Raw genomic sequence first — 27,303 nt, forward strand, 5'->3', positions numbered from 1 at the left:
AGAGGCACGTCACTAGCAACAGCGGAGAATAAAGCCCGGAAAATGCTAGGAAGGCACGAAAGACGCTGTGCTGAGCGAAGTGGGGGCGAGAGAAGGAGGAGGAAAGAATTACCTTGGTGGGCTGTAGTCTGAGAAGAGGCTGAGGAAGTCGGAACGAGAGCACGAGGGGCGACTAGGGTTACATGTGGCCAGCAGGGAGGAGGGAACACTCGTTGTGCTGTCGTGCTGTCATCCCAACAAGTTTCCTAGGCAAATTCAATGGGAGGGCTAGCAACACAAACCCATCGCACAGTGTCAGAGCGAGGCCAATCGAGGGAAGTGCAGGTGCAGGTGCAAGGAAGCACAGAGGCTGAGGTGCATCCGTGCAATCATGACGCAGGCCGACCGACGGCTAGTCGGCAGTGCTCGAACAGGCAGAGACCAGGAAAGGAGCTTGTGGATGTGCTGGGCGGATGGCGTCGTGGCCAGGGATATGCTGAGCTTGGAGGTCTAGACTTGTGATCGAACATGGTGGCTATGGCTCTTGTCACTATGACTTGTATGCGGTATGGTAATGCCGCGTGTCGCCGTGTTATAAGGCTGATGCCCAGACTGCCAGACTGCCAGACTGGGGCTGAGGCTGGATGGGTCATGCCTGCTTGTCCCGGCCGGACGAAGCTTTTGCCTCGCTGGTGCTGCAGGTGGCAGCTCATCCGATGCAACCCTGCCAGCAGGAAGCAGGTGTATTCGGTCCTGCGCATCTCGGCTTCGACAGATGTCTAAGGAAGGGCGGTGATGGCTCTTGCTTTCCGCATGCGTCTGTACCCTGGTCCTCCCCCATCGAAGGAACAAGCATTGAAACGCCCGAGCACCACCAGAGTCTGTGCTGGCCCCATTTTACCCCAGCCAACATCAGACGGGTCGGATGGAACGGCGAGGGGCGACCAGTCGACTGGAGCACAGCGACCCAGGACCAGGACGCCATGGCTGCACCAAGAACGGTACCGCACAGCTGGGTAACAAGAGGTGGGTGAGATAAGACGGTGGATGGGGATTGTGCATCTTGCATGCGGGTGCCACTAAAGTAGGTACCTACCTAGGTGGATACGTACCTACGTACCTAAACAGGATTGCATCTGGCGTCAACCGCAGCTTGCCTCCCATCTATGGGCTCTTGATAAGATACCCATCGTCCCGATTTATCCATTGACGCACGCATATGCGTACGTACAAGGATGCATGGCAGACAGCAGCAATCAACAAGATGCAAAATGTCTAGCGTACCCCCAAAAGATGTAGCGCTAGATGTAGCGTCGAGGTTCGAGGTTGAGCACGGGCCACCCAGGCCAAAAAGCTCCGGTCGCAGCACATCCCTACGTCATCATGGCATTTCCACAATCGCACCTGCCAGAATGCAGAATCCAATCAGTCGGTCGGTCAGTGGGGTCGTTTGAGGGAGGCGTCGGTCGATGGTCGATGGGCCAAGCCATCCTTTCATTCTTCTAGGTTCTTTGCCTTTGAAAATTGCAATTTAAGAAGTCTGGCTAAACGTACGTCAGGTTCAGGTACAAACACACACCAAATATGCAGGTCAGACTGGTGGTCGCCGGCACATGAGTTGCAGGTGGGTGCAGGCAGGTGCGGGCGGGTGCAGGCGGGATGTTCCACTCGACGCAGATCCCCGCCCCTGTGCGGCGCCCATCAGATCCTGTGGCCTGCAGCTTCCCCAAAGCTGGTCGAGCCACCACCCATGAAACGTGGTTCCATTTGGGGAGCCCGGCCCGACCAAACCCCTGCTTGGCTGGGACTGGCAGGCTGGCAGAGACTGGCCTGGTCTTGCTTGCCCTCGCACCAACAAAGTCAACGTGCAACCAAGCACCAAGACAAGCTTCTACACCCTTGAATGCCATCAGCGTCGCCGGCCCTCGCAGACGGTCAGCTAGCCTCAATGAAGCATGCTACCTCCAGCTGCTGCTGCATCTTCACGCCCGCTGCCCCTGTCCATCCTGCTGCTGCTGCTGGCAGCTCTGCAGCTTCTCGTGTCTCCTCCTCCGGTCGCCAACGCTCTCGTCCATGAGCAAGTCGCCTTCGACAACTCCGATGTATGCTGGTGGAGCCTGATCCCCCCCGATCTTGTCTGCCCCGTCCTCAGGCAGCAGAACCTCACCGACATCGTCAACAGCCTCGCAGGGCCCCCAAGATGGACTGGTGGTGACGACTGTGTCGGCAACTACTGCCTCTACAACAGCTCAAGGTTCGCCGGCGGCAGAGGCCTCGCCGCCATCACCACCGCCCAGAACCTCCCCAGGCTCAGGGAGGTCGGGCAGCTCCTGCACGAGTTCGAGGTGTCGTTCAACAATGACGACGACAGCCTGCCCTTCCTCGTTGCAGAGGTCGAGGGCAAAGGGAATGGCGTTATCGCCAAACAGCCTCTCGTCCGCGGCGACCCCGTCATGGCCCACACCCCGGTCCTCCTCGTCCACCAGGGCTTCAAGGAGGAGCCAGACCAGGCCGGGCAGCACCGGCTGCTGGACCTGGCCCTGGCGTCACTCCCCCAGCAGACCGCGGACCTCTTCATGAGCCAGATGGCCCACGACCCCGACGAGCATCCCGTCGCGGCCCGCCTGACCACCAACGCCTTCCGGCTGGACCTGGGCGGCGACGACGGCCAGCACTACGGCGCCTTCCCCGAGGTCGGCAAGACGAACCACGACTGCCGGCCCAACGCCGCATACTACGTCGACCAGTCGACGCTCATGCACATCACCACCGCCGTCCGGCCCATCGCCGCCGGCGACGAGATCACCATCACGTACCTGGACCCCCTGGCCCCGCGCGCAGACAGGCAGGACCGCGCCCGCTCCCACTGGGGCTTCGCGTGCGCGTGCCCCCACTGCAGCGCCTCCGCCGACGAGGCCGCCGAGTCCGACAAGCGCCTCAAGGAGCTGCGGTGGATCGAGGGGCAGCTGCAGGACCTGGCGTCGGGCGACGCCTCCGTCGGGCTCATCACGTACCTGCTCAAGCTGTACGAGGACGAGCGCCTCCAGTGCCGGGTCGCCAACGCGTACATCCTCGCGGCGCTCAACTTCAACGTGCTGGGGTATGACCAGCGCGGGGCCCGGTATGCCGAGCTGGCTATCGAGGCCCTCAAGATCGAGAAGGGCGAGGGGTCCTCGCATGTCGAGACTATGGAGGAGCTGAGGCGGGACCCGAGGGGGCATCCGACCTTTAAGGGGAGGGGGAAGAAGGGTGGGAAGTGATGAACGAGATGTTGGAAATTTGTTGGCGGTTCCGAGTAGGAGGTATATTATGTTCGGGTTAAATTTTGCGCAGACATAGTCATCAATACTAGATACGGACATGTTTGAATCCAATTTATGATTGCATGATACCGTACTAAAGCAAAATCCTTCGCCTTAATCAACAATCCCGCGCATTCGCCGGCATCCCCCATCCCCCGGGCCCCGGCAGAGCATCACGACCTTCCCGGCGGCATGCCAGGACCAGCGTAGAGCATCAAGACCAACCTTAAATCCCCATAATCGCCACCACCATAACCGCCCGGCCCCCATCAGTGCTGCACCGTCTCATCCAACGATCCCAACGCCATCCATCCCCTTCATTCAAGGCCTGCTGATCCGTCCTCTGGCTAAGCGCGCCTTGGACCGCATCTTCCCCCGCTCCGCCTGAGACGGCCAGATTCTCGGGCCGGTTGGGCGCGTAGTAGGGTTGGTTTCGTTTTTGATCCCCATACATATAAAATATATTGTGGCGCCTTCATACAGTGGTAAACGCTCAAGACCCAGCGTTTGAAGAAATACAGTGCCAATGACAGTGGAGAAAGAATATAGTGCTTCGTCTACGGGCACATCGCTCAGCCTCGTACCGCACAGACAAGGCTGGAAGGCATCGCTACCGACGGCGCCGCTCACTAGAATCGTCGACGCAAGTAGCCCAAGGGCTAATAGCCGGCAAAGCAGTCATACGGCGAGACTAAAATAGTCCCTCGAAATGGTTGGGCGCGTAGATTGGCCTTGCTCTGGTCGTGGGGGCTTGCCAGCCTGCTGCTCCTGCTTTATGGCAGAGGACTGATTCATCCCTTAGGGACAGTGTATATTTGGTCGCGTCGGAGACTAGGAGGGAGAGTGGGAGGCTGTGGTTAGTATAGCCTGTTTGGTTTGGTCCAATGTTGTGTTCTGCCACATCGTGTTGCTTGCTGAAGGGGCACTTGCAGGTGCGTGTCCTGGCTGTAAGCAGCGCTCAGACTATCTAGACGTGCGGGTATCGGAATATGTAAGTGAGAATGTCACAGCCTGACTTTGGCAACTTGTTGCACCTGGACAATCCATCTCTTCCCTGCCTCTCGATCATGATAGCCATTTGAGGGAAACATTCATCATGACAACCACCTAGGCAACATATGCACACAATCATCGGGCATCCTAGAAGACCTCCTTATGGCTCTATTCTTTTTTTTCTGTTGCCAGTGATCGTCTTCCTCTTGGAAACTAATTCGGTGCAAGTCTCCCCGGTGAGATCATACCGGTATGGTTTTACCAGCAACGACCGGACCGTGCCCAGACTCGGGAGGTCCCGCCCCAAATCCTGGGGCACGCCTTGGCAGGACCAGAAACAGCCTCGCTTCTTTCGGAGAGGAGAACAGTGTAATGTCCAGTTCGGAAATCACAACGCATGCCGCTGAACTGAGTCAGAGTTCAGGTCTTTTGTGAGCACCGGAGACGTTGATGAGGCTGTACACGCGAAATTTATCAAATCGAGGCCGTCGTCGCCCAACGCTGAGGGGCTTTGGTCTGTTGCCGAGAATCATCCCGAAAGTCTGAACTTCCGATGAGGTGGATAAAGTTGTTGACACACTTTTCCCCTCATACTGTGACGCTGCCATCCCAGTCTGCCGGGCCTCGATGCATCATAGAGTCTATGGAAAGATGGAAGGTGGCATGGGATAAATTCTATTCTCCTCCCGCGGGAATAGGGGATTGGGTGGGTCGTTAGGCCCGCGGTTGATAGGAGTTGCCCAGCCTCTTGGGCTTGATGTCTTGGCCATGCCGAGAGCCTTGTCGCCGTGGCACGCCCCCCTCGAATACTCTAATTCGACAGTGCGTGGCTTAGCCCAATTCGGTCGATCTCAATTGTTTCTATGCGTTGTTGACAAGACCCACTAATCGGCCTCCAAGTCAAACAAGTCGGAGATTAGGTGGAAATGCCAACGCGGCACCAATCCGCTGGATCAACTCTATGCTGAGGTCGCAAACCCAAGCAATACCAAGCACGCCCAAGCACGTCCAAGCTTCAGGAGCGATCACGGCTGCGAATTGCATTTGTTCTCTTAAGGTCTCTTGACATTTCAGGACCATATCTGCCGCCATATTTCCACTGCACCTTCTATTTGAGGCTTAGCCCTGTCGGAAATAATGCGCTCGATCGTTCCTGTGTTTATATGGGGGACACCATCAAGGCTGCTCGGGACCTTCTCCATTGAGAGGCTCCGCTCTTAGTTAACGGGATAGGAGAACGTGAACGGTGCCGTGCCAGAGATAGAGTAAGGAGTTCGGCGCATAGTGTACCACTGGGAGTGGCCCTTGGCCGAGAGACCGAGACGGTCACAAACATATGAGAATGAAGCTTTCGAATACCCAATATATAATGATGCTCATGGACGACATGGGACGAAATTGTTGAGGTTCCTCATCCTGAGATCATCTGCGCCTCCTCAGCCCAAGTCATCTCTTTGCCCTGCTGTACCTCGCCTTCCAGTATGCTTGTCCAGTCGATTCTGAGCGCCCTGGTGGCCACCCCTCTGCTTGTTTCTGCCCTTCCACACCAGAGGAACAGGCGAACTGAGGGCCTGTCTGTCGAGCTTTCACAGGCAAGCGAGACTGAAGTCAAGGCAACAGTGTCGAACACTGGGGCTGAGACTCTGCACTTGTTCACCAGCGGCACTATTCTAGACAATGCCCCCGTTCAGCAGCTCGACGTCACCCAAAATGGTATGAAATTGAACATAGCCGGCTCAAATTACTGATGCTTAACTAACATGTCAAAGGTGAGAACGTCGAATACCTGGGTCTAATCATCGACTACTCGGCTGAGGACCTCGATGAGGACTCATTTATCACCCTTGCCCCTGGTGAGACTGCAGAGGCTCTTGTCAACATCCCTGCTCTATGTAAGTCGCCGGATGTGTGGAACATGTCATCGCGGAACGTCAGCTAACCAGAGCCTTTTAGATGCCATCAATGGGGGCGACTACTCCGTCTCCCTCGACGGCGAGATCGCATTCGCAGGTGTTCACAATACCCAGCTCGAGGGGATCTACGAGTTCCAGACCAACACCCTGGAATTCAACGTCGAGGAGACCGTCGCCGCCGCCGTCCCAAAGGCAGTTAGCATCGACACCAACCCCCTGGAAAAGCGCACCCGCATCGTGTCGTGCTCCGGCTCCCAGCTGACGGCCCTGACCAACGCCGTCTCCGCCACGAACCGCCTCTCCACCGCCGCGGCCAACGCAGCCGCCAGCGGCTCCTCGGCCAAGTTCAGCGAGTACTTCCGCACCACGTCGGCCACGACCCGCAGCAACGTCGCGGCCCGCTTCAGGGCGTTCGCCTCCGAGGCCGCGTCCACCACCTCGGGGTCGAGCTCCTACTCGTGCGTCGACTTCCTCGGCGTCTGCACCTCCAACACCATCGCCTACGCACAGCCCGCGACGGGCCGCATGGCCTCGTGCCCCATCTTCTGGAGGCTGCGTCCCGTCTCCACCGGCTGCCGCCAGCAGAGCCAGGCCTCGACGGTCCTGCACGAGTTCACCCACATCCTTGCCCGCACCACCGACCACGCGTATGGATACGCCGCGTCGACTGCTCTCTCTGCCTCGAGGGCCTACACCAACGCCGACAAGTATGTGCTGCTTCCTCCTAATCAGGACTTATTAACCTGGGGACTGACAAGTTTTGCAGCTACGCTCTCTATGCCGATGCCATCGCCAATGGATGCTAAACATTGCCAGTTAAACACTGGCAGAGCGTGAATCCTACTGAAGACTGAAATGTCAAAGTTCACATAGTCGAAGACGTCCGGTGGAGAAAGCGAAAGGTCATTTTCTAAATGTATATATTCTCTTGGAACAAAAAGACTGGTGGAAATAACAACCGATATCCCTTCATATTCTGTCGTGCAGGCTTCGAAAAACTGGAGCCTACCCCCGACTGCCCGCTCCCTCCCGAGGTATTCAATCTGCAACTTCTGGGCCCTGTGGATCATCCAATCTGTGGCCACGCCTCGCTTCTTTATTTCAAATTTATCCTTAACCAACACAAAAATAAAACCCAAGCCACACAATCTATTTGTTTCGAAAAGCCTTATTAAAGCACAAGATTCCATACATTTCCGCTGCGTAATACATTGCCGTTGCGATAGTCCGGTATAAAGCATCATGGAAAGAGAAGACCCACTCAGGCCTTTCCTCCTCTCCTAAGGTGGCGGGGGATGTTGCTTTTCCTGCCGGGGATTGGCCATTGTGGCCGATTGTCATCTTCATCCTCGTCCTCGACTTCATCTTCGTCGGGCAGGTTCAAGTCGACCAAATAAGAAAGATCAGGGTCTGGGTCGTGAGCATGCTCACTCCCTGTGTCCTCCATGGGGTCGTCCTCGCCAGCATTATCGTCACCAGGATCCTTGTCACCAGGACTATCTTCACTAGAATCGTCCACACCAGGATCGTCACAGAGGTCGATGGAGCCCGCTGGCCTTCTCGGTAACTCAACCCACTTCAAAAAGCCATCCCATTTCGCAGAAGTCACCTCCAACTTCTTGACCTTGTAATGGAAACCGTCGGAGAAGGCTTTGGTTCTCTTCTTTCCCATTTTCAAACCGAAGCGCGCCATCAAGTCAATACTACCGTGATGTGAGACTTTGGGAAGCCTCACCATGCGGAAAGAGGCCAGCTCTCCAATCTTCGATAGATCCGGATTCCTGAACCCATACGCACAGTAGAGCCAGTAGCAGCACTTGTCGTCGATCTGCTGGGGGGCCGGCTGGCCTGTCTCTCCGAGATATAGGATAACCGCACACATGGCATTCCCGTACCGTCCATTCGGGTTGCGCACGGCCGCGTGGCCAGGGTGCTCCATATTATCCACATGACGTGGCTGGCGGAATTTGTCGATGGATATCTTCATCTGGACCTGCGTTGCCGTGGACCACATGATTTCGTCACTCTCATCCTGTATCAGGGCGACAATCTCCCGGCCCTCCTTCTTGTAGCTGCGGTTTATGGTCACGAGGTTGTCCTCTTCGATCCTGATATCGCAGTCGCAGAAGAAAGTGGCCACGTCTTTCAACAAAGAGCCACTGATGCGGGCGACGCCTGGCCCCACCGGCTCCCAGAGCTTGTCCCGCATCCACAAGGTAGGACGCTCGGCGATGGCACGTTCAATGCGAGCACATTCTTCCGCCCATTCCTGCGCCTCTGCTGCCTCTCTCTCCTTTTTCTCGGCCTCGAAAATGGCATCCGCTCGTTCTCTGATTTCCTCGCGGTACCGGCGCCACATCACGTCCGTCCCCACGCTGTGTTTGGGACATGCAATCGGAACTGGCCAATTCTTGCGGGGAAAATCAAGAAAGCAAGCCTCAGGCTCAACGCATCGTAGGAAGTATTGCAAATTGATTTCTTTTTTCCAGTCGATTTTGTAGTAGTCTTCCATGGTCATGGTCCTGCGCCTCCACGCAAGCAAGCGCAGCGCAGGAATGGGCTCGTCTTGCCTAGGACACCCTAGCTCGCTGAAGAACTTGACGCCATGTTCAGCCTCTTGTTCTGGGCTTCGTGGGTGCTCGTCTTCGCGCACTAGTGCGGCACCAGAGCCTGTCTCGGCCGCTGTCCCAGAGTTATTAGTGTTATTATTGCGTCGCGCAGAAGATTCGCGGCGATGGGCAAGATCTCTGAGGCGAGGCATGGTGGAATCGTTTGAATAGTCGGTTGAATTTGAACGGAAAATTGAAAGTATGTGGATGAGGAAAGTTGAAAAGTCGAGGGATGGCTAGTTTGATGCCCGAGACCTTTGAATATATGAAAGTTCCATTTCTTCCAATTTGTTGGCAAACTTCACAAAGGTCCCCCATAGTACGTAAACCAGTGGACTAGGCTCTTAAGTGCCTTCATAGTTTCAATTTAGGATGAAGTAATGTAAAGCACTACACATTTGTGCATGTGAATATTTCAACTATGACTACTAGCCGAAGTCTTCGGACACAAAACTGCAAAGAAAAGCCGCCTCAGCACCACACCAAAGAGTGTAGCTCACCAACGAAACTACCTTAGGATGCTTAGCACTTGAAGAGGCCCTTACCAGACCCGAATTAATGATGCCTTTATTCAAATTGTACAATATTTGTTGGTGAAGCCCATTACCATCTTAACTACTAGTGTGATTGCTGCCTGAGGCATCCAGGTGAGCAGACTGTGCCAAACTTAACGCCACCACAAGTCAGTGACGGTACGGTACTAATATACTGCTAGGAATAGCCAATCCGCAGATTGGTCATTATGGTCTTTTGGCCGGACGAGAAGGCGTGTGGCTAGCAGTCGCGCCTCCCGTTGCAAAGTCCTCTAAGGTACATTAGATAGCATCCAATAATTTCTTATATGGCCGTATTCTCGTTCAGCGTAACCAAAGACGCATCTCACCCATAAATGTTAAAGAGGTGGGTGGTATTCTTATATGATCCATTATAAGGGGCCATATCCAAGGACTAGGCGCGGGGCACACTCTGCGCACTTAGACCCGTGAATTCTCTTCGGCGTTGGTCACGTCAACACGTACTACAGCTTAGAAGAATATGTACTAAGGAAAGGCTCATAGTCCATACTTATCCATCAACAGGCCAGCCTCTATTCCAACTTTTATCTGTGCGGCATGAGGCTGAGCTATGTGCCCACATACTATATTCTCTTTCTACTGTTATTAGTACTATATATTTCTTTTTTGATGCCTGGGTCTTAAAGATTTACCACTGTATAAAGGCGCCATATATGTGGGGATTAAGAACGAAACCACCCCTATTCTAACTTGAAATGCAATATGATTTTTATTATGACATGTCTAATATGCGATGCCCCTCCACTCATTTGATTTACCTTTACACCTTAAATCACGACATTCTTTCCTTGCTGCCAAATATCTCCATATAATATGCTAGAAATTTGAGAAATCTTACGACCTCCAGATTTGGTAAATTCTTACTTCTCAATATCACACTCAGCACGTCTTGCCCCCCCCCTTTCAGTTGTCAAAATCATCAGTACATGTCCGCGTCTCCCTCAAATGGAAGTCTAGTGCCCATGCGGCCCTGTTGGCTCCTTAGCGACGAGTGATTGGCGCTTACTAGCGGTCGGATCCACGTCTCTTTCTCTTCTGTCTTCACCTTCTCACTGTCGTCCGCGTTGACTTGAACATTGGCAGCGCCCAGCAAGGTCGGCTGGCAGTCGACGTAAATGGTTTCGTAGTCTCCAGGGCGGGTGACAAATGTCTCGTGGAAGATCCCAATGTGCGAGTTGCCCTCCTTTTTGGCGAAGCGCAGGTACCAGTCCCAAGCGTCGCGGTGGACCTTGTCGTGCGCGAACCTGTTCAGGCCGTCGACGTCGCGGAAGTACGCGACGTTCATGAGGGTGTTATTGGTGCTGCGCTCTGTGCCCCTCCAGTTGGTGATGGTCAGCATGCCGAACTCGTCGCGGCGCTGCTCGAGCTCCTTGACCATGGCAGCGAAGTAACCGGCGATCTCCTTCGCGCCGGGGCTGAGGAGTCCCAGCGGGTGGTTGAAGCGTACGCCAATGTGGAACACGACCAGGGGTTTGGCGGCGGGTTTGGTTCCGAACGCTCCGGTGGTACGAGACGGGAGCTGGGCGGACATGCGGCCGGGGACCACGTCGAGCGTGAAGTGGCTGTCTTTTGGGGATCGGACTTGAAGGATTGTGGATATGATGGCGCGGCCGAGCAGAAGCAGTAACGGGAACAAAGAGTAGCGTGCGGGAAGGACAGCGATCACTGCGGTCTGGACGAGAGCGCCGAGAGCCAGGAGCGTAGGAAGCTTGAACGAGTCTTTGAAGGAGGCCTAAGGCTTTGGTTAATTGTCGCACGCTGACCGGGGAGCAGAGTGGGCTATCGGCTTACCTGCAATACAGGAGGTGGCCTTTCTTCCACGGGTGAGTTGGTCGTCGTAAAGACGGGCTTGAAGTCTCCTGCTGTCATTGTGTTCGACTTTGAAACTGATATGCTGTGAGTGTTCTGATGAAGAATATGAGGTTCGAGTTGATGACAACGGCCACTTGGGGTTTTATGAACATTGCGGTCCCAACTCCATGAGATCACCATCAGGCATCCTCGTCACTCAGGATGACCAATCCTTTGGTTGGCATGAACACGCGCCGCGACGCAGAATGGTTCTCATCTGGGTCAAGCGCACTTTGCTACAGACACTAGGCATTGTATTGGTCCGCTGAACTGCCGCCTTACTACTAACCTTAACTAACATAGCCTTGCTGAGACGAGGCGATGGATCTGACGGCGCAGGTGGAGGATCTAAAGCGCCGCACTGGAAACCTGGGGCGCTCGGGCTGAAGTCGTTGACGCGCACCGGCATGAGGGAGCTTGCCCAAAAGGGGACAGCCTACGGGGTACATAGGCCAGCACCGACACGACCGGGGCGGCACCAGAACGCCGACGGCTCGAATTTGAGCCGCTCACCAAGGTAGCGTGGACGTCGACAGGGAATGGCCGTTCCAAGGTTCCGAGGCCGAACCCATCCGAGGCCATATATGGGGCCAAGGATTACAAACAGGCATTTCTAATCCCAGTGCGAATGCGAGGTGCATTTCTTGTTACTCCTTGTCATTGCGACACTGGCTTTCCACGTGTTCAAAGTCGGGGCATGCACAGTCTAATTAGAGCACTGGCTAAAGTTAGAAGTGCCCGCGTGTTAAAGCTTTTTGCACACCAGTCCATTGCCTGTTACTTTGCCTCAGATATCAGGCCGTCAGCGAGCGTGTCGTCCTCAGGCAATCATCGTCTAGGGTAGTACGGTGCCTCAGATAGAGTTGGGCTAGATCGGGCTTGGCCCCTGATCGATTTCAGGGGCAGCGACGGAAGAACAACTTCGCCCTCATTTAGCTTTACCAGGCTATCGGGCGCAGCGGAGCAACAGGTTTCTGGGCAGGGGCTTCGTCCCATGCATGAATGAAGGGAGATTAGGGCTTCCATCATTCCTGAGAGACAAGTCAATTTGTATGGTACCTCAAGTGCATGGCAATGCAGTGTCCTGATCAGCCTTTTGCCGTTGATCGAAGGATATGCCAACGCCATTTTCCTGTCCTTGTGTTCTGGAAGATCCTGTTATTCTCACTTGCCTTTCAATTGCACGGCACTTTCCACATTCGTTCTTCCATGCATAGAAATGATGCAGAGTCGATAACGTATGATTAGCAGGGTGGGTGTATACACTGGTTCTGAGGGCTCACATCTTGGAGACTGGAAACTAACCTGGTGTTTTAGCGCGCTTAAAAGATTTCACAGCAAAGTGAAATACCTATTCATGTGGACAGAGATACACCGCTGGAGGTTGCCGAGGAGTACATATGTAGATTACCGTAGACGACATTGTAGCCTTAGGAGGCTTACTCGCAGGAGGTGGTGCACCAGGAGGGTGACCACGAGCAAGTTATTCAATACGAAACCAAATTTAAGAAGATTCCAAAGGGAGAAGGGAATACAAATACGTTGAGTGAGGGAATTCTAACCCGAACCTTTGACTTCTTGGGCAATTACCCGTGAACCACAGGTGTCTGTCGCCTGATTCAAGTCATGCATCAACCCCTGGATATCGGCGACTAGTAAACCTTGTGTCAGCTGTATCATAGAAAAGGGTTCGACGGCCAGCGGTAATTTTTCTTAGTACATGGGTGAAAATCTTCTCGACCTGGTCCGTACTTAATTTGAGTTACGCAGGACTCCATCTAGCAGCGTTAATGAACCGTACGTGTATTATTAGAAGCCTTCAAGCTCACAGTGCCTGGCTGGAGGAGTCTGCTATTCCGCAATGTGGTCAACATTTCCATAGACCTTATCCAAAGTCCGGGTACGGAGGAATCTTGGCAAATTTCGGAGCATGCCTGATCTTCCAATGTTGTGTGCTGGCTACGAACAAGCTTTCTCCCAAGGTCCGGCCAGCCGTTAGTTCATGAAGACAGGTGGAGATAGGAAAAGATATAAGATGGTCTCCGAAGACCTTCTCTGCCCAAGGGCCTCGCATAATGTCAACCGTCCACTCCTTCATTATCCCTCTCTAAAAGTTCCTGTCCAAAGACAGTGTCATTCACTTAGTGTGGTTCAACTTGGAGGATATCTCGCTAAACATGGCGAACCTCAAATTATTCGCACTGCTACTCTCCGCTGCCCTCCTTGGGAGTGGCCAGGCACAGGGCATTGAGAGAACCTACATCGTGCAGATGGAGGCCCCTGTTTCCCAGTCGTCAATCTCCCGCCGCTCATTGCATGAGAATTCACTCCGGGCGGTGACATCCCGCGACACTATGCTCTATTCATACAGTTCAGCCATGAACGGATATGCTGCGAGGCTCACCGATGCCCAGGCTCGCGAGCTGATGGCCCAACCCGGGGTCAAGTCCGTCAGCCGCCAGAAGATCTACCAGCTTCACACCACCCACACCCCGGAGTTTCTCGGGTTGGACAAGGCCGAGATCTTAGGTCAACAGGGAACTGTGTTCACGGGCAACACCACCTCTGATGGCGAGTCCGACCTCATCATCGGCCTTTTCGACACCGGCGTGTGGCCTGAGAGTGACAGCTTTGACGACACTGGGCTTCCACCCATTCCCAGCCGGTGGAAGGGATCCTGCGTCGAAGGGGAGGAGTTCACGGCGGCTAACTGCAACAAGAAACTCATTGGCGCCAGGTGGTATACCAAGGCACTCGAGGCCGCGTGGATTGACAGCAACAACGGGACCGCCTATAACTTCACGGGGACCTACAAATCCGCGAGAGACCCGGAGGGCCATGGAACTCACACCGCATCCACGGCAGCCGGCGCTGCGGTCGACAACGCCAGCATCTACGGACAAGCCTCTGGCACAGCTCGCGGTAGTAAGTGCTTTCTTGCATGTGTCGAGTGTGGCTTTTCCCTAGGCATCCTGTGGCTGACTTCTGCTTCTTAGTGGCTACAAAGGCGCGCCTGGCCGTGTACAAGGTGTGCTGGCCGAACTTTGGGTGTGCCTCGGCAGATATCCTTGCTGCATACGACGATGCTATCGAAGACGGTATCAACGTGGCTTCCCTGTCCCTGGGTGGCGCGCCGTCCTTGGGACCTGACGATATATTGGTCGGCGCATTCTCTGCCATGGCCAAGGGAATATTTGTCGCCATGTCTGGTGGCAATGACGGACCCCGCGCAGGCTCGATCTCAAATAACGTCCCCTGGATAATGACCGTGGGTGCAAGCACCCAAGACCGTGGGTTCCCCGCCACTGTTGTCCTCGGTGACGGACAGAACTTCACGGGCAAGTCCCTCTCTGTCAACGAAGACAATACACTGCCCGCATTCGAAGAGCTCCCTCTTATCCTAGCCAGCGATGCGGCCAACAGCAATATCACCAACACCACCGAAGCGGCGATATGTCTACCTGGATCTCTATCATCCGCCAAGGTCACGGGAAAGATTGTTGTCTGCTTGAGAGGCGACATTGGCAGAGTCGAAAAAGGCCTATATGTTAAGAATGCCGGTGGATCAGGAATGATCCTGATCAATACCAACCTGACGGGTCCGGCAATCCTGGCCGATACGCATGTGCTCCCTGCCGTTCACATAGGAGAAGAGGACGGCGCGGCCGTGATCGCATATGCCAAGTCTGCGGGTGCCACGGCAGGTTTGGACATCAAGGGCGCCGTCTTGGGCATCGAGGCCCCAGTGATGGCCGCATTCAGCTCGAGGGGCCCTAACTACCCTGCTCCGGACCTGCTGAAGCCCGACATCACCGGTCCGGGAGTCGAAATCTTGGCTGCCTGGCCTGACAACGTTGGCACGAGTGGAATCCCTCAGGACACGCGCCGGGTGAAATACAACATCCTCTCCGGTACCTCCATGTCCTGTCCCCACCTGAGCGGAATGGCAGCCTTCATCATGGCAAGAAGGCCCGAATGGAGCCCTGCAGCCATCCGCTCCGCCCTGATGACCACCACCTATACGAACACCAAGGGCGGTGCGTCCACATTCACAGACGAGGCCACACAGGATGCAGCAACGCCCTTCGACTACGGAAACGGCCACGTCAATATTGCAGCCGCCCTCGACCCCGGTCTGGTATATGATATCAAGACCGAGGACTACATCGACTTCCTGTGCGCACTAAACTCCACCACCGACTATGTGCAGTCCATCACCGGGACCAACAGCACCTGCTCGGCCGACAAGACTTACAGCCAGTATGATCTCAACTACCCATCCTTCGCGGTCGGGTACGACACCAAGACCGATTCCGGGCCCAAGACGGTGAACTTCACGCGGACGGTCACCAATGTCGGCGAGGCTGGCACGTACCGCGTCAGCGTGTCGCTGAGTGACCCGGCCCTCGTCCAGGTATCGGTTGACCCCGAGGAGCTCACATTCACCGCGGGCCAGGAGCAGCAGAGCTTCGTTGTTACAGCCACGTTGGCGGGAGCCGGCGCGGAGGCTGATTCGGGAAAGACTGCTTGGGGCAGGCTGGCTTGGTCGGATGGTTCGCATACTGTTGGCAGTTCCTTGGGATTTGTGTGGGGAGATTTGGCTGCCCTGTCTTTTAACGCGACCAATGCGCCTTCTAGTGACAGTGGGATCTACTAGTTCATGTCTCATGTGAAAAGAACAGAGCTTCGCAAGGCAAAACTCGGAGAATATGCGGGCACGTTGTTTGCTTCGTCGCTGTAGGTAATTAGCGCAATCTATTTGATGCCGTTGCTCTTGTTACACCACCCCAAACAAGCCACCCTGGGGCACCTGGTAAAGTTCTGAATCAGGACTCGGATAGCCTTTAACCAAGTAAGATCTTGACTTGCCCTCCCATATGATGACATATCATACAACATTTGATTTCTCGCTAGAAACATTGAACTAGTCTATGGCAGTAGAATAGAGCTGGGCAAGAAAAACATCTTGAGCAGCTTCGGCATGACGATTTACTTTTTCAGTGTGGCTTTTACAAAGTTAAGATGCTTGATTGGACAGATTCCAGAAGCTAATCTTATCCTATGTTGCACGCAGGCAGCAAGCTACTTCTATCTGTATAATGGTTAGGGGTAATAAATGTTAGCACGGCGCCGTCGCTATATTTTTTTTTAAACTAATTATTATAAAGTAACTTCTCTTTATATATATATCCTTATAATAATTTTAATATTTAGATAATTCTTTTTCAAACTTAAAAACTTTCTTAATTTATTTAAATATTAATTAAATTAGTTATTATAAAAACTTCTTTAAAATAGTAAACTATATCTCCTTAATAGCTTTATAAAGCTTTTAACTTAATAATTAACCTATAAAGTCTTTATAGGAAATATACTCTTTTATTTAATATTATATATTTTTATAAAATAATTAAAATATATTATAAAAAATATTATAAGCTTATTTAATAAGGTTAAAATTTAAACTTTTAATTAATTATTAGATTATCTATTTTTAAAGGTTATTTTCCTTTATTTACTTTATTATTTCCTTTAATTTATAAACTAATATATTATTTTATTAAAACTTAAAGTTATTTAAATTAAAGTTATCCTTTAAATTATTTATAAATTTAATTACTTTTATAAAATTTTTAATAATATTTAATAAAGTTTATATATTTTTATTTTTTTATTACTTACCTTTAATTATAAAATTAAATTACTATTCTTATTTTTAAAATATTCTTTTAATTTCTCTTTAAAAATAAAGTTCTTTTATATTATTATAAAAGAAAGCTTAAAATATTTAATTATTAAATTATTTTTTAATTATAATAAATATAATTAAATTTTACTTTTATAAATAATAAGCTATTATTTATATAATAAAGTATTATTAACTTAAATCTTATTAAAAAATATATAAAGTTTATTATTTAATAATTTAATTTTTTATTTTTATATTATTTAATATAATTATTAAAGTACTTTTAAATATATTTAATCTTTTAAAGATATTATATATAAAAGTATTTTATATCTTAAAAACTTATTTAATAATTAAATTATAAATATTATATAAATAGTTAATATAATATAAGAGTTCTTATTATAAAATTAATTAATACTCTAATTTTTCTTTAATAAAAGCTTAAATAATAGCCTTTTATTTATTAAACACTTTAAACTTTATATTTAAAAATATTTTTAAAATATTAAATAAATTTTAATATTATAAATAATCTAAATTTATCTTATTATAAGGTTTAAAAGAAATAAAACTAATTTTATTATTTAAAAATAATTATTTAAGTTTACTTTAAATAATATAAACTTTTAATTATTAAATAATAATTTTAATAAACTTAAAGGTTTATTTCTTTTAATATCTTCTTTAAGTATATATTCTTATAATAAAAAGTATAAAAGGTAAATTTAATTTATTATAATTAGATTTATAATTAAAATCCTTTAAATAGTTATTAAAGCTATATAATAATAAATTAATAAATAGATTATTAATAAAAGGTCTATTATAAAAATATTTTTAAGCTTTACAATAATATTTAAAACTTTAAATTAATTATTTATTATATTAAAAAATATATATATTAATAACTTTAATTATTATAAAGGATATTAAAAGTATTTATATATAATAAAATATATTAAAATTAGTACTCTTATTTACTATAGTTATATATATAATTAAGGAGTTACTAGCTTTAGTTAATTTAAAAAAAAATAAGTGTAGTAATAGCGCTGTACTAATATTTATTACCCCTAACTATTGTAGTCTGTTTGAAGGGAACTAGGGCACTGGATGGCTGAGCCACTCCGACCTATGCAGGGTGTCTTATCAGTGACCAGTCCTGGTGAAATGAAAGGTGATTTTTCACCTGCGTCTGAGACATCGATACATCACAGGTTCTATTCGCTGTGCAAGCGTCGGTAAATAGCCAGCCCCCATGTAAGAGTTGAGGTGCTCGTATTCTGGCAGATGATACCGTAGCATTAATTTCCCCTCAACCGTGCATGTATGGGTAGAAGCCAGTCAAAGTTTTACTGGAAGCATCTACTCGCAGCGTTTGGTGGCTAGCTCAACGTTGAAACTTGACTCCAAACTGATGGTGGCAGCTCCAGCTTACAGAGGTGTGCACGATGTCACCCATGGCTGTGGAGGCATTCCAAATGTATCCTTCCAATGATTACATTCCGTTTACTTCGATTGCATTTTTCACTGGTATTCAAGCCTGTACTGAGTGGTATCGGATTTGGAACGGAAATAAATAACCTGGGTGCTCATCGACCCCAGACATCACTCACTTTCGGTAAGCAGCCTACTGTGACGGTTTCAGCAGTGGGCACCCTAGGATAGTGAGCTGCTCAAACATACCTGCATGATGGAAAGACATATCGCAAAGGAATTCGCAAGCGCATTGCTTGATGCCTGTCGAGAATACGACACAGAAACCACATGCATCAGCCCTCATTTATTGGTCAGACCAAAGGTGGGCACCTACCAGTTGACGAGTAGAGATTCAAGCCACCTCAAGCCCGTCCTTGACTCATCTGACATACCTAATTTAGTTCCTGGCCGATTTCTCAGCATTCTTCGGCAATATCCTCAGCTCACACAGCAGCCTGCCACGCCAGTTCCGAGAAAGCCTGCAGGACACCCTTCACGCCAGTGGCTTCTCCCACTTCGACGACGTGTTCGGGGATGATGTGACAAGATGGATGAGATTTGAGATTGACAACCCCGAGTCCCTACGACCAGAAGAAGATACTGCCACGCGACTATATGATAATCTGAGAAGACTGCCGAATCCGACAACAAGATTGCACAAGGCAATGCGACAAGTGTATACCGTTGAACTCTATCACCTTCGGAGAATCTTCAACGAATTTTTCACAAGTCCTACCAGGGAACCTCTCACAAAGTATATCAGTGTACGCCGCGGATTAGAGATTGATTCAGTAAGGTCTCTGTTGAAAGAACTTGCGTATGCAGGGGAGCGGCTTGATGCAATTGCTAAAGAATTGGACGGCTTCGGTGCATTACTCCTGCCGCACAACATTGCTCGGACGACGTAGGTCCCTCCTTTTCCTTTCTTTGGCACGCTATCGACTAGTACGACCTAGGTGTTCTAATATCTCTCGAGATTGGAGAAGCGGGTCTCGATCAGGGGCCCAGGGCCCTGTGAGATCAATGGTGTCGTGCAATCTCTGAGAGAGCAAGGCGTACTTAGAAACGAGAATACGCAGACACACTACGACTTAGCTGCGCGGTTCTTCTCGCGACGAATTGACGATAGCATGCGCCTGGTTGAGAGCTTGCGTCAGAATCCCCGGGTCCACAAGTTGAGTCGAATGCGGGTCCCGCTGTCTGGGAAAAACGAAGTTGTGCCCCCCCCTGGTTAAATACCCTCTATTTCTTAGTTAAATTAAAACTTTATTAATAGGGTAGAAACTCTAATATTTCTTAATAAGATACCCTTATTAATCTATTAATATTCCTTAATTAATAAAAAAAAGGTTCTAATAATAACTAATTATTATCTATTACTATTTAAATTTTAATAATTAAAGTTTTATTTATACTTTAACTTATTATTATTTAATAAATAATTATAAATTAAATTTTAATATTATTATAAAATAATTTAAGGCTATTATTAAAAAGTTATTACTATCTATATAATTACTTTAAATATATTATTATTATTATTATAAAATATAATTAAGTTAAAATAATAAATTATAAAAGTTTATTAATTTATTTTTATAATAATATTATAAAGTATAATTAATATATAAATTATATAAATTAAAAACTAAAAGATTTTCTACTTAATAAATTAAACTTATATTTTAATAAAATATAATACTTTTATTAAATAATTATAAATTAATATTATTATAAAATAATAAATAATATCTTTAAAATTTATATATAAAGTAATAAATAAATATATATATTAACTTATTAATATAATAAAAGGTTTATAATTATTATCTCTAATAAATATATTAATTAAATTATATAATAAAGATATTTATTTTTATTAATAAGTTTAATTTTAATAAATAAAATAATATAAAAAGATAAATTAAGTATCTATTAAATATACTCTATAAATTAAAAGTCTTTTAAATAAAAGACTTACCTTTATATTCTTTTATAATTATATTAAATAATTTACTTATTATTATAATATATAAGGGTTATATAATAAAAGTTTTTCTTTTAATAACTAAAAGAGAATATTTTATTAAAAATAAACCTATATTTAAATTTAAAATTAATTTTATAATAAATAATACCTTTTAATATTATAAAATAAAAATAATTAAAGTAATAAATATAAAAGGTATAAAATATAAATATTTACCTTTATACTTTTTAATTCTAATTTTATTAAAGTATATTTTAATAACTTAAAATATTATTTATATTATTAATATTAATATAAATTATTAAACTATAATTTAAATAATAATTTTACTTAATTTTTATTCTTTTATACCTAAAAGGTTAAATTTAAAGTTAAAACTATTTAAGGATATTTTTATTATATATAAATATTAAAAATAAATATAAAATAAAGTAAATATAATAGTTTTAATTAAAAGTTATAAAAATTAAAATTAATAAAGTTTTAATTAAATAAAGTTATATAAATAAAAGAATATTATTTATAAATTAAATAATTAAATTAATAATTAAAATTAAGATAAATAAATTAATTATAGATAAATTTATTTAATTAATTAAATATTTAATATTAAGTACTTAATTTACTTTATTTATTTAAAATAAATAACCTTTCTTTTAACTACTTTTTATTACTAATTATATTTTTCTATATACCTAATTACTACTTTTTTATTTAAAAGTCCTTTAAAACTTATTATATAACTCCTTTACTCTATTAAATAAAAAAATATTTTAATAAACTTTTAACCTTTTATTAAATAGTTAATTTAATTATAAAGTTTAATATTAAATAAAGCTAATTAATTAATTAAATAACTTTTATAAACTTTATAAAATATATACTTTTAATATTTATTTAATAATTTATTAAATAATTATTTAATAGTCTTTATTATAATAATAAATTCTTTTATTATTATTATTATTAAAAAATTAATAAAGTCTTTTTTTCCTTTAAATATAGCTTAACTAATATTTTAATTAATAAAATAGCTTTTAAATTATATTTATTAAACTAAATATCCTTTTTTATAAAGTTTATAAAATTAAACTCTTTATACTTTATAACTTTTATAAATTACTTAAATTAAGTTTTTAATAAATCTTTAAAATACTTTTAAAAGATTTTTATAATAAATTTTAATATAAAATTATTTTATCTTCTTTTATTTATAATAATAATAATAAAAGGATAACTAATAGCCTTTATCTTTATAATAGACTTTTAAGTATTATTATTATTACTATTAATAATAGTAAAACTAAAAGTCTATTAAATTTATAAAAAAGTTAATAATAATAATAATAATAATAATAACCTTATTAAAATTATTTAATTATATCTAACTTTAAATAAATTAATATTAAATAATAAATTAATAATTATATTAATATTACTTTTTTACTTTTATTTTATTACTTTTTTAAAAGAATAAAGCTAACTTTATTATTATTAAACTTTTTTATTAAGCTTTATTTAAGTTATTTAATAATTAAAAAACTTTTAATAAATATTTAATTATAATATTATTTATTATAATTATATTAAATTAATCCTTTAAATTTCTATTAAATAAATTAATATATATATTATTTTACTTAATAAAATACTATTATTATAAAGAATTCCCTTTACTTTAATAATAATAATTAGTTTTATAATAATTATTTAAAACTATAATTATATTTTTATTAATTATTTATACTTTTTATATAAAGTTTACTTTTACTTTTATTTTAACTCTTTAACTAATAGTTATTAATTTAAATTAAAAGTTATTAAGATTAAGTTTCTATTAAATATATTAATATTTATTATTTATTTAATTATTAAAAACTATCCCTTAAAGTAACTATTTATTAAATAATTAATAATAAATAAAAACCTTAATTAATAATTATTTAATTAAGTAATTATTTTATAATATAAATATTTATAACTCCTTTATTAATAATATAACTCTATAATTATATAAAAATTAAAGAAAATATAATTTTTAAACTTTAAAGTATATTTATAATATTATTATAATTAAATACTTTAATCCTTTTATTAATATTTTTCTTATAGATTTTAATTATAAAAGTATAAACTTTTAACTTATAAATTAACTAACTTTAATAAAAACATTTTTAACTTAATAATTATATTTAAATAGTTTTTATATTCCTTTATAATTAAATCTTTAATTAATTTAATATACTCTAATAGAAAATTTTAAATCCTTTAACTTTAATTTTTTTATAATATAATACTTTATTTTTAAATTATATAATAAGAATATTAATAATTTTTAAGTTATAAATTTTAATAAATAAAGTTAAAATTAATTTATTTAAATATACTTATATTAAAAGTTAATTAGATAACTTTTAAAATATTTAATATTATTATTAATATTATTTATTAAGAACTTTACTTTAGTAAAGAGGTTTTTATTATTAATACTTTTACTTCCTCTTTTTTATTAATAAATATATTTTTTATTATTAACTTAAATAATATTCTTTTATACCCTTTAAACTACTTAATTTATTATAATAGTTTTATTTTAAATAGTTTTTAAAGGTATTTATAAATACTTTTAAGTAATTTATTAAGTTTTAATTACCTTAATAGTTAGCTTTTAAATATATAATTATTTAAATAATATAATATTTTATTAATAAATTATATAATTTAACTTTTAAATAAATTTTATATAATAAATATTAAATAATTTAAATTTAATAAATTAATTTAATAATATTATTTATAAAGTTAGTTAAGTTAATATTACTTTATATTAGAATAAGTAAGTTATATATATTTTTATAAATTAAACTTAAATTAATTATATAAAATTAATATAATATTACTTTTATTTAATTAAATAATAAAGATAATTTATTATTAATATTAATAAAGTTAATAAAAGTATTTTAATAAGAATATTAAAGTTTCTACCTTATTAATAAAGTTTTAGTTTAACTGAGAAATAGGGGGTATTTAACTAGGGGGGGGTATAACTTCATTTTTCCTAGACAGTAATTGAGCGGTTGTTTATACCATAAAATCCAACGGCTAGTGTCGAGATCCACTTGCCTGAAGGCGAGCCAATCCCCGACACGCCTTTCAGGCCACAAGATGGCCCGGGGGCATCGTCGCAGAACGTCGCAGACTTCAGTAAGTCCTTGAGACTTTCTTTTAGAGAAATTTAACATGATCAAACTGAAATTCAAGCAGATCCCGCCCGAACAATCATCAGTCAGGGAAGTTGGGAGGTCGCAGCGGCGTCGAACTCCCATGGACCAAGTCAGTACACTGACATGGACCATGTTCTGGAACGAATGACCGGTTAATATACATGGTTTCAAACCTGGCCCATTCCATTCTCATCAATAGTTGTGCTGTGCAAAGTTGCAATCATACAAATATCGCGATCTTCGATGTCGCCTTCCCCGCGAGTGTGAAGTCTTTCCCCTCCCTCAAGCACAAGAATGTCTCCAACTTGACACTTGAAACTCGACTTAACGAACTGGTTCTCAGCGATCGGCCTCTCAATTATACCTTCGGAAGCTGGCAGTTCGTGCAAGGCTTGGTTCGCCGTTTCGGCTTCGCCTTGTCTGATCGGCCGCCGTACAAATACGAACAGTGCCAGTCGGTCCTTCTTGGTGGACACGCCGCCACCCTGAAGCCAGATTATTTGTGGCCCCGAGAATCTATCAGGGTTGACCTTCAATCTTCTGTCATTGGCCCACATAGACGTGATTGATTCCTTTGTAATCCTAGTAAGCCTTATTTGACATGCTAGAGAATTATCTGGCTATATGCCCAGGTGTAGTTACTAATACGAACCATGATGACGCTGTCGTGAAGTAGCTCGTCAAGTCTCCGCGCGGCATTAGGTAGGAGTGGTTTAGGCAGTCGCATCAAGTCTGCGCTGCGAGGGACATATTCCATTTCATGGCAATGGCATGTGACATGGCTTGCCAAATTCTGAACTACATAGAGAATCTCGCGCATGTCCGGGCTGTGGGTTGTGTCGGTGGGCGTGAGTATCAGCATCGACGTTAACAGAACCCTAATGCTGAGAGTATTTTCGCAAGATGGTACAAGATGTGATATTGATAACAGGCTCCAGGCAAATCCTTCGGCGTAATCAGCGTCTATGGCGGCGGGGTTGGCAAATTGGGGTTGGCAATTTCGTGGCGAGGTTTTGGGGTGTCACCAAAGGGGCGGCACGGCATTTCTTTGGTCCGAGTAAGTATTGATTCCGGCTGTACATAGGCAGGCAACTTGAATTTCACCGGCAGCTTGAACTGAGGTATAAAAGGAAATACTTCGAATGCTGGCGAATTGAGTACCTAGGTAGTAAGTATTACACAAACTGTTCCAAGGTTTCTTCTAGTCGCTTCAAGACAAGGCACAATTGCATTGAAAATAAATTCAACCGTTTACTTATTAGGTGTAATGTGATCTCACATCGACTTCAACCTATAATAGTACATCAACCATTGATTAGAAACGAAACCACCCGTCTACACCTGGCCACCTCCGTGGGTCGCGCCTAGTATCCTCCCAGGAACTATCACTACCGGAGCTTTCGCTGCTCGGTGAACTCGAGCTGCTGCCAACGCTTGCTCCAGACCAGGGCGTTGGGAAGGGAATGCCGGGTAAAGGTGACCCTGGCATAGGCATAGGTAGGAGCGGAGGTAGCATCGGGAACGGTACCGTCTGAGGCGATGGAAAACCGGACATCGAACTCTGTCCATGCCTCCTACTTCCTCTCCTGCTCGTATCCTCGTGTCTGCGGTTGTTATTGTGTCTCTCTTCGCGGCGCTCCCGCCGCTCGTCTCTGTGCCTCGCCAGCACGCATCCGCCGTCTTTACACCACTGACACCATCTAGCTGGATTGGGACAGCCACCTCCGCGCTGTCGCCGGTGGTACGTTCGTCTGCATTGGCATGCTAATGTTTGTGGCGTTTCCGGTGCCGCGGCAGTAGCGCCTGGTATTTCTGCGTTTTGATTGTCGGCCATGTTCTCTACTTCGTCTAACAATGAATGTGTGGGGATCGCGTGGCTGAATTTGGAAGCGTTTATCTCTCTTACTCTGCTTTTATATCACGGATGGAAATAGGGAAAGGAGGGGAAGTGAACAGACGTAGTTAAGTCTTATGATCCGGGCGAGACGCTGACTGTAGTTAAACCCTCACTTGCATGACCACCCTTTAGTGACGAGAACACTGCTGATAACAGCACCTTAGCGATAATAGTGCTGCAACTGAACGCACCACTCATTTGTTGCTCTGACTCATTGTCAACTTGCTGTCATGTCAGATTCGTCAAAGTCAAGTGCATACAATTCAGCAACAAGAAAGAACATTCAAACTAGTCTGGGGATATCGATTGGCTTGAGTTATTAGCATTCATGGCATCCGGGATGCACCCAAGGTAATGGGAATAGGAGTGCAATTTTAGGTCACGCAAAGCCTTGTTCGATCCTGAGGACTGAACAGGCGAGCGGCCCGGGTGTGCTGACCTGTGGCTTCATGTCAGACCATAACGGAGCCGGACCCACCCGAGGAGGATCGACTAAAGGTATGTCAACGGCGGTGTCATAAAACCTCTTCAATCCACTTCAAAGGGTAACTCGTTCTGCGCTTCTACTGTGAAACTTCTAAAATTTCGACATTGATCAGCAGCAGCATCCCAAGACTGGAAAATGGCATCTCAAATCCAAAATCCGCAGCTCGAGCACGCGATGCTTCTCATCCAGAGATACGTGCCAGAGACGGTCATAGACAACTGGCGCGTGATCGGCATCACCGCAGTAATGATCGGCCTCGCATTATGCCCTGCCATCGCCTGGGCCATGGAATCCTACCAGGAATATTTGGACGTCGGACCGGGAGGAATGCCCTACAATATTTTCGGGTGGATGCTCCAAGGCATAACACAAATCGTCGCGCGACACGACACACGCGATCATGAATCCTTCTCCGACCCGAAATTCCGATCATCTCTGGGAGAGCACGGTACAAAGAGCTTTTTGTCGGGACGCAGCCTTCCGGCGCGCAAAGGAGACCGTCCGGTCGTGCCAGGCTTCGTAGCGCCGCAGCGGCAGATGAGCGATCGCGGGCCCCGGAACGCCGAAATGAGGGAACGACTTGTGGCATATCAGGAGGACATCGCTCGGGCCAACCCTTCGCTGGTGTTTGTCGACGTGTCTCGACTGGAGGGCGAAGGATCTCCGTCCGACCACGCCGCGCTGTGGTACGCCGTGAGCCGCGATCGGGTGTTCCCGCCATACCTCAAGAAGACCAAGGGCGAGTTCGCACATGTGCACCCTGAAGCTACGATGCATGTCACATTGAGCTTGCCCGATGCCGAGGAGGTTGTCAGGAAGGGCTGGGGTGAGAGGCATCCGCTCAGTGGGGTCAGAGGGTTCTGGCCGATCACGCATGTCATGCTTTATGTGCCGAGGGATGACGCCGAGCTGGAGATCTGCAAGAAGATTGTTGATGCTAGTGTGAGTTTTGTATGCTGTGGTGGGCCTGAAGTTCAAAGGGCTTGAGCAGCTGAAATAGTGGCGAATGCCTACTGGCTCCATTTGCAGACATGCCAGTGGTCCCTGGGACTATGCTACAGGTAAAATGTGTCCCTCCTGATCGAGGGCGCATTTCTCTTGAGTTGCAGATTAAGATCAGACACAACGCCACAAGGCCATCAAATGATTCGTTCATGGGATTTAGATGGATATATATATAGATAGATTAATAATATTGATATCAACATTCAAAATCGTGGACATAACATCACGAGCACAATGATATGGTCAATCAGAACGAGCTTCATAATATTCGTAAGTCATGAAACGTTAACAAAAGATCAGCCTG

At 44.7% G+C, this 27,303-nt stretch overlaps 6 protein-coding genes across 6 annotated transcripts; 4 read left to right on the forward strand and 2 right to left on the reverse strand.

The window, feature by feature from the left end:
* Nucleotides 1–1,750: 1,750 nt before the first annotated feature.
* On the forward strand, nt 1,751–3,239 carry KVR01_006470 (uncharacterized protein; the record flags this gene model as incomplete). The annotated part of the gene is made up of 1 exon (XM_044788681.1): nt 1,751–3,239. The coding sequence occupies exon 1, from the start codon at nt 1,935–1,937 to the stop codon at nt 3,237–3,239; it is 1,305 nt and encodes a 434-aa protein (XP_044645273.1). The 5' UTR covers nt 1,751–1,934.
* Nucleotides 3,240–5,755: 2,516 nt separating this feature from the next.
* KVR01_005919 (uncharacterized protein) lies at nt 5,756–6,993 on the forward strand (the record flags this gene model as incomplete). The annotated part of the gene is made up of 4 exons (XM_044789925.1): nt 5,756–5,987; nt 6,044–6,166; nt 6,228–6,894; nt 6,954–6,993. The coding sequence occupies 4 exons, from the start codon at nt 5,756–5,758 to the stop codon at nt 6,991–6,993; spliced, it is 1,062 nt and encodes a 353-aa protein (XP_044644722.1).
* A 455-nt stretch (nt 6,994–7,448) lies between these two features.
* On the reverse strand, nt 7,449–8,948 carry KVR01_005989 (uncharacterized protein; the record flags this gene model as incomplete). The annotated part of the gene is made up of 1 exon (XM_044790395.1): nt 7,449–8,948. One exon carries the CDS (start codon nt 8,946–8,948, stop codon nt 7,449–7,451), a length of 1,500 nt encoding a protein of 499 aa, XP_044644792.1.
* Nucleotides 8,949–10,061: 1,113 nt separating this feature from the next.
* On the reverse strand, nt 10,062–11,240 carry KVR01_006151 (uncharacterized protein; the record flags this gene model as incomplete). Its single annotated transcript, XM_044782091.1, has 2 exons — nt 10,062–11,103; nt 11,163–11,240. The coding sequence occupies 2 exons, from the start codon at nt 11,238–11,240 to the stop codon at nt 10,291–10,293; spliced, it is 891 nt and encodes a 296-aa protein (XP_044644954.1). The 3' UTR covers nt 10,062–10,290.
* Nucleotides 11,241–13,399: 2,159 nt separating this feature from the next.
* KVR01_006033 (uncharacterized protein) lies at nt 13,400–15,879 on the forward strand (the record flags this gene model as incomplete). Its single annotated transcript, XM_044793294.1, has 2 exons — nt 13,400–14,147; nt 14,219–15,879. The coding sequence occupies 2 exons, from the start codon at nt 13,400–13,402 to the stop codon at nt 15,877–15,879; spliced, it is 2,409 nt and encodes an 802-aa protein (XP_044644836.1).
* Nucleotides 15,880–26,059: 10,180 nt separating this feature from the next.
* On the forward strand, nt 26,060–27,208 carry KVR01_006163 (uncharacterized protein). The gene has a single exon (XM_044785165.1). The coding sequence runs from the start codon at nt 26,130–26,132 to the stop codon at nt 26,979–26,981; it is 852 nt and encodes a 283-aa protein (XP_044644966.1). The 5' UTR covers nt 26,060–26,129; the 3' UTR covers nt 26,982–27,208.
* The last annotated feature ends 95 nt before the right edge of the window (nt 27,209–27,303 follow it).

The sequence above is a fragment of the Diaporthe batatas genome, assembly GCF_019321695.1.
Source record: "Diaporthe batatas strain CRI 302-4 chromosome Unknown Contig00006, whole genome shotgun sequence".
NCBI lineage: Eukaryota > Fungi > Ascomycota > Sordariomycetes > Diaporthales > Diaporthaceae > Diaporthe > Diaporthe batatas.

Excerpts from the sequence above, each read along its gene's own strand:
- KVR01_006163 (XM_044785165.1), top strand. The coding sequence starts at position 26,130 with ATGGCATCTCAAATCCAAAATCCGCAGCTCGAGCACGCGATGCTTCTC.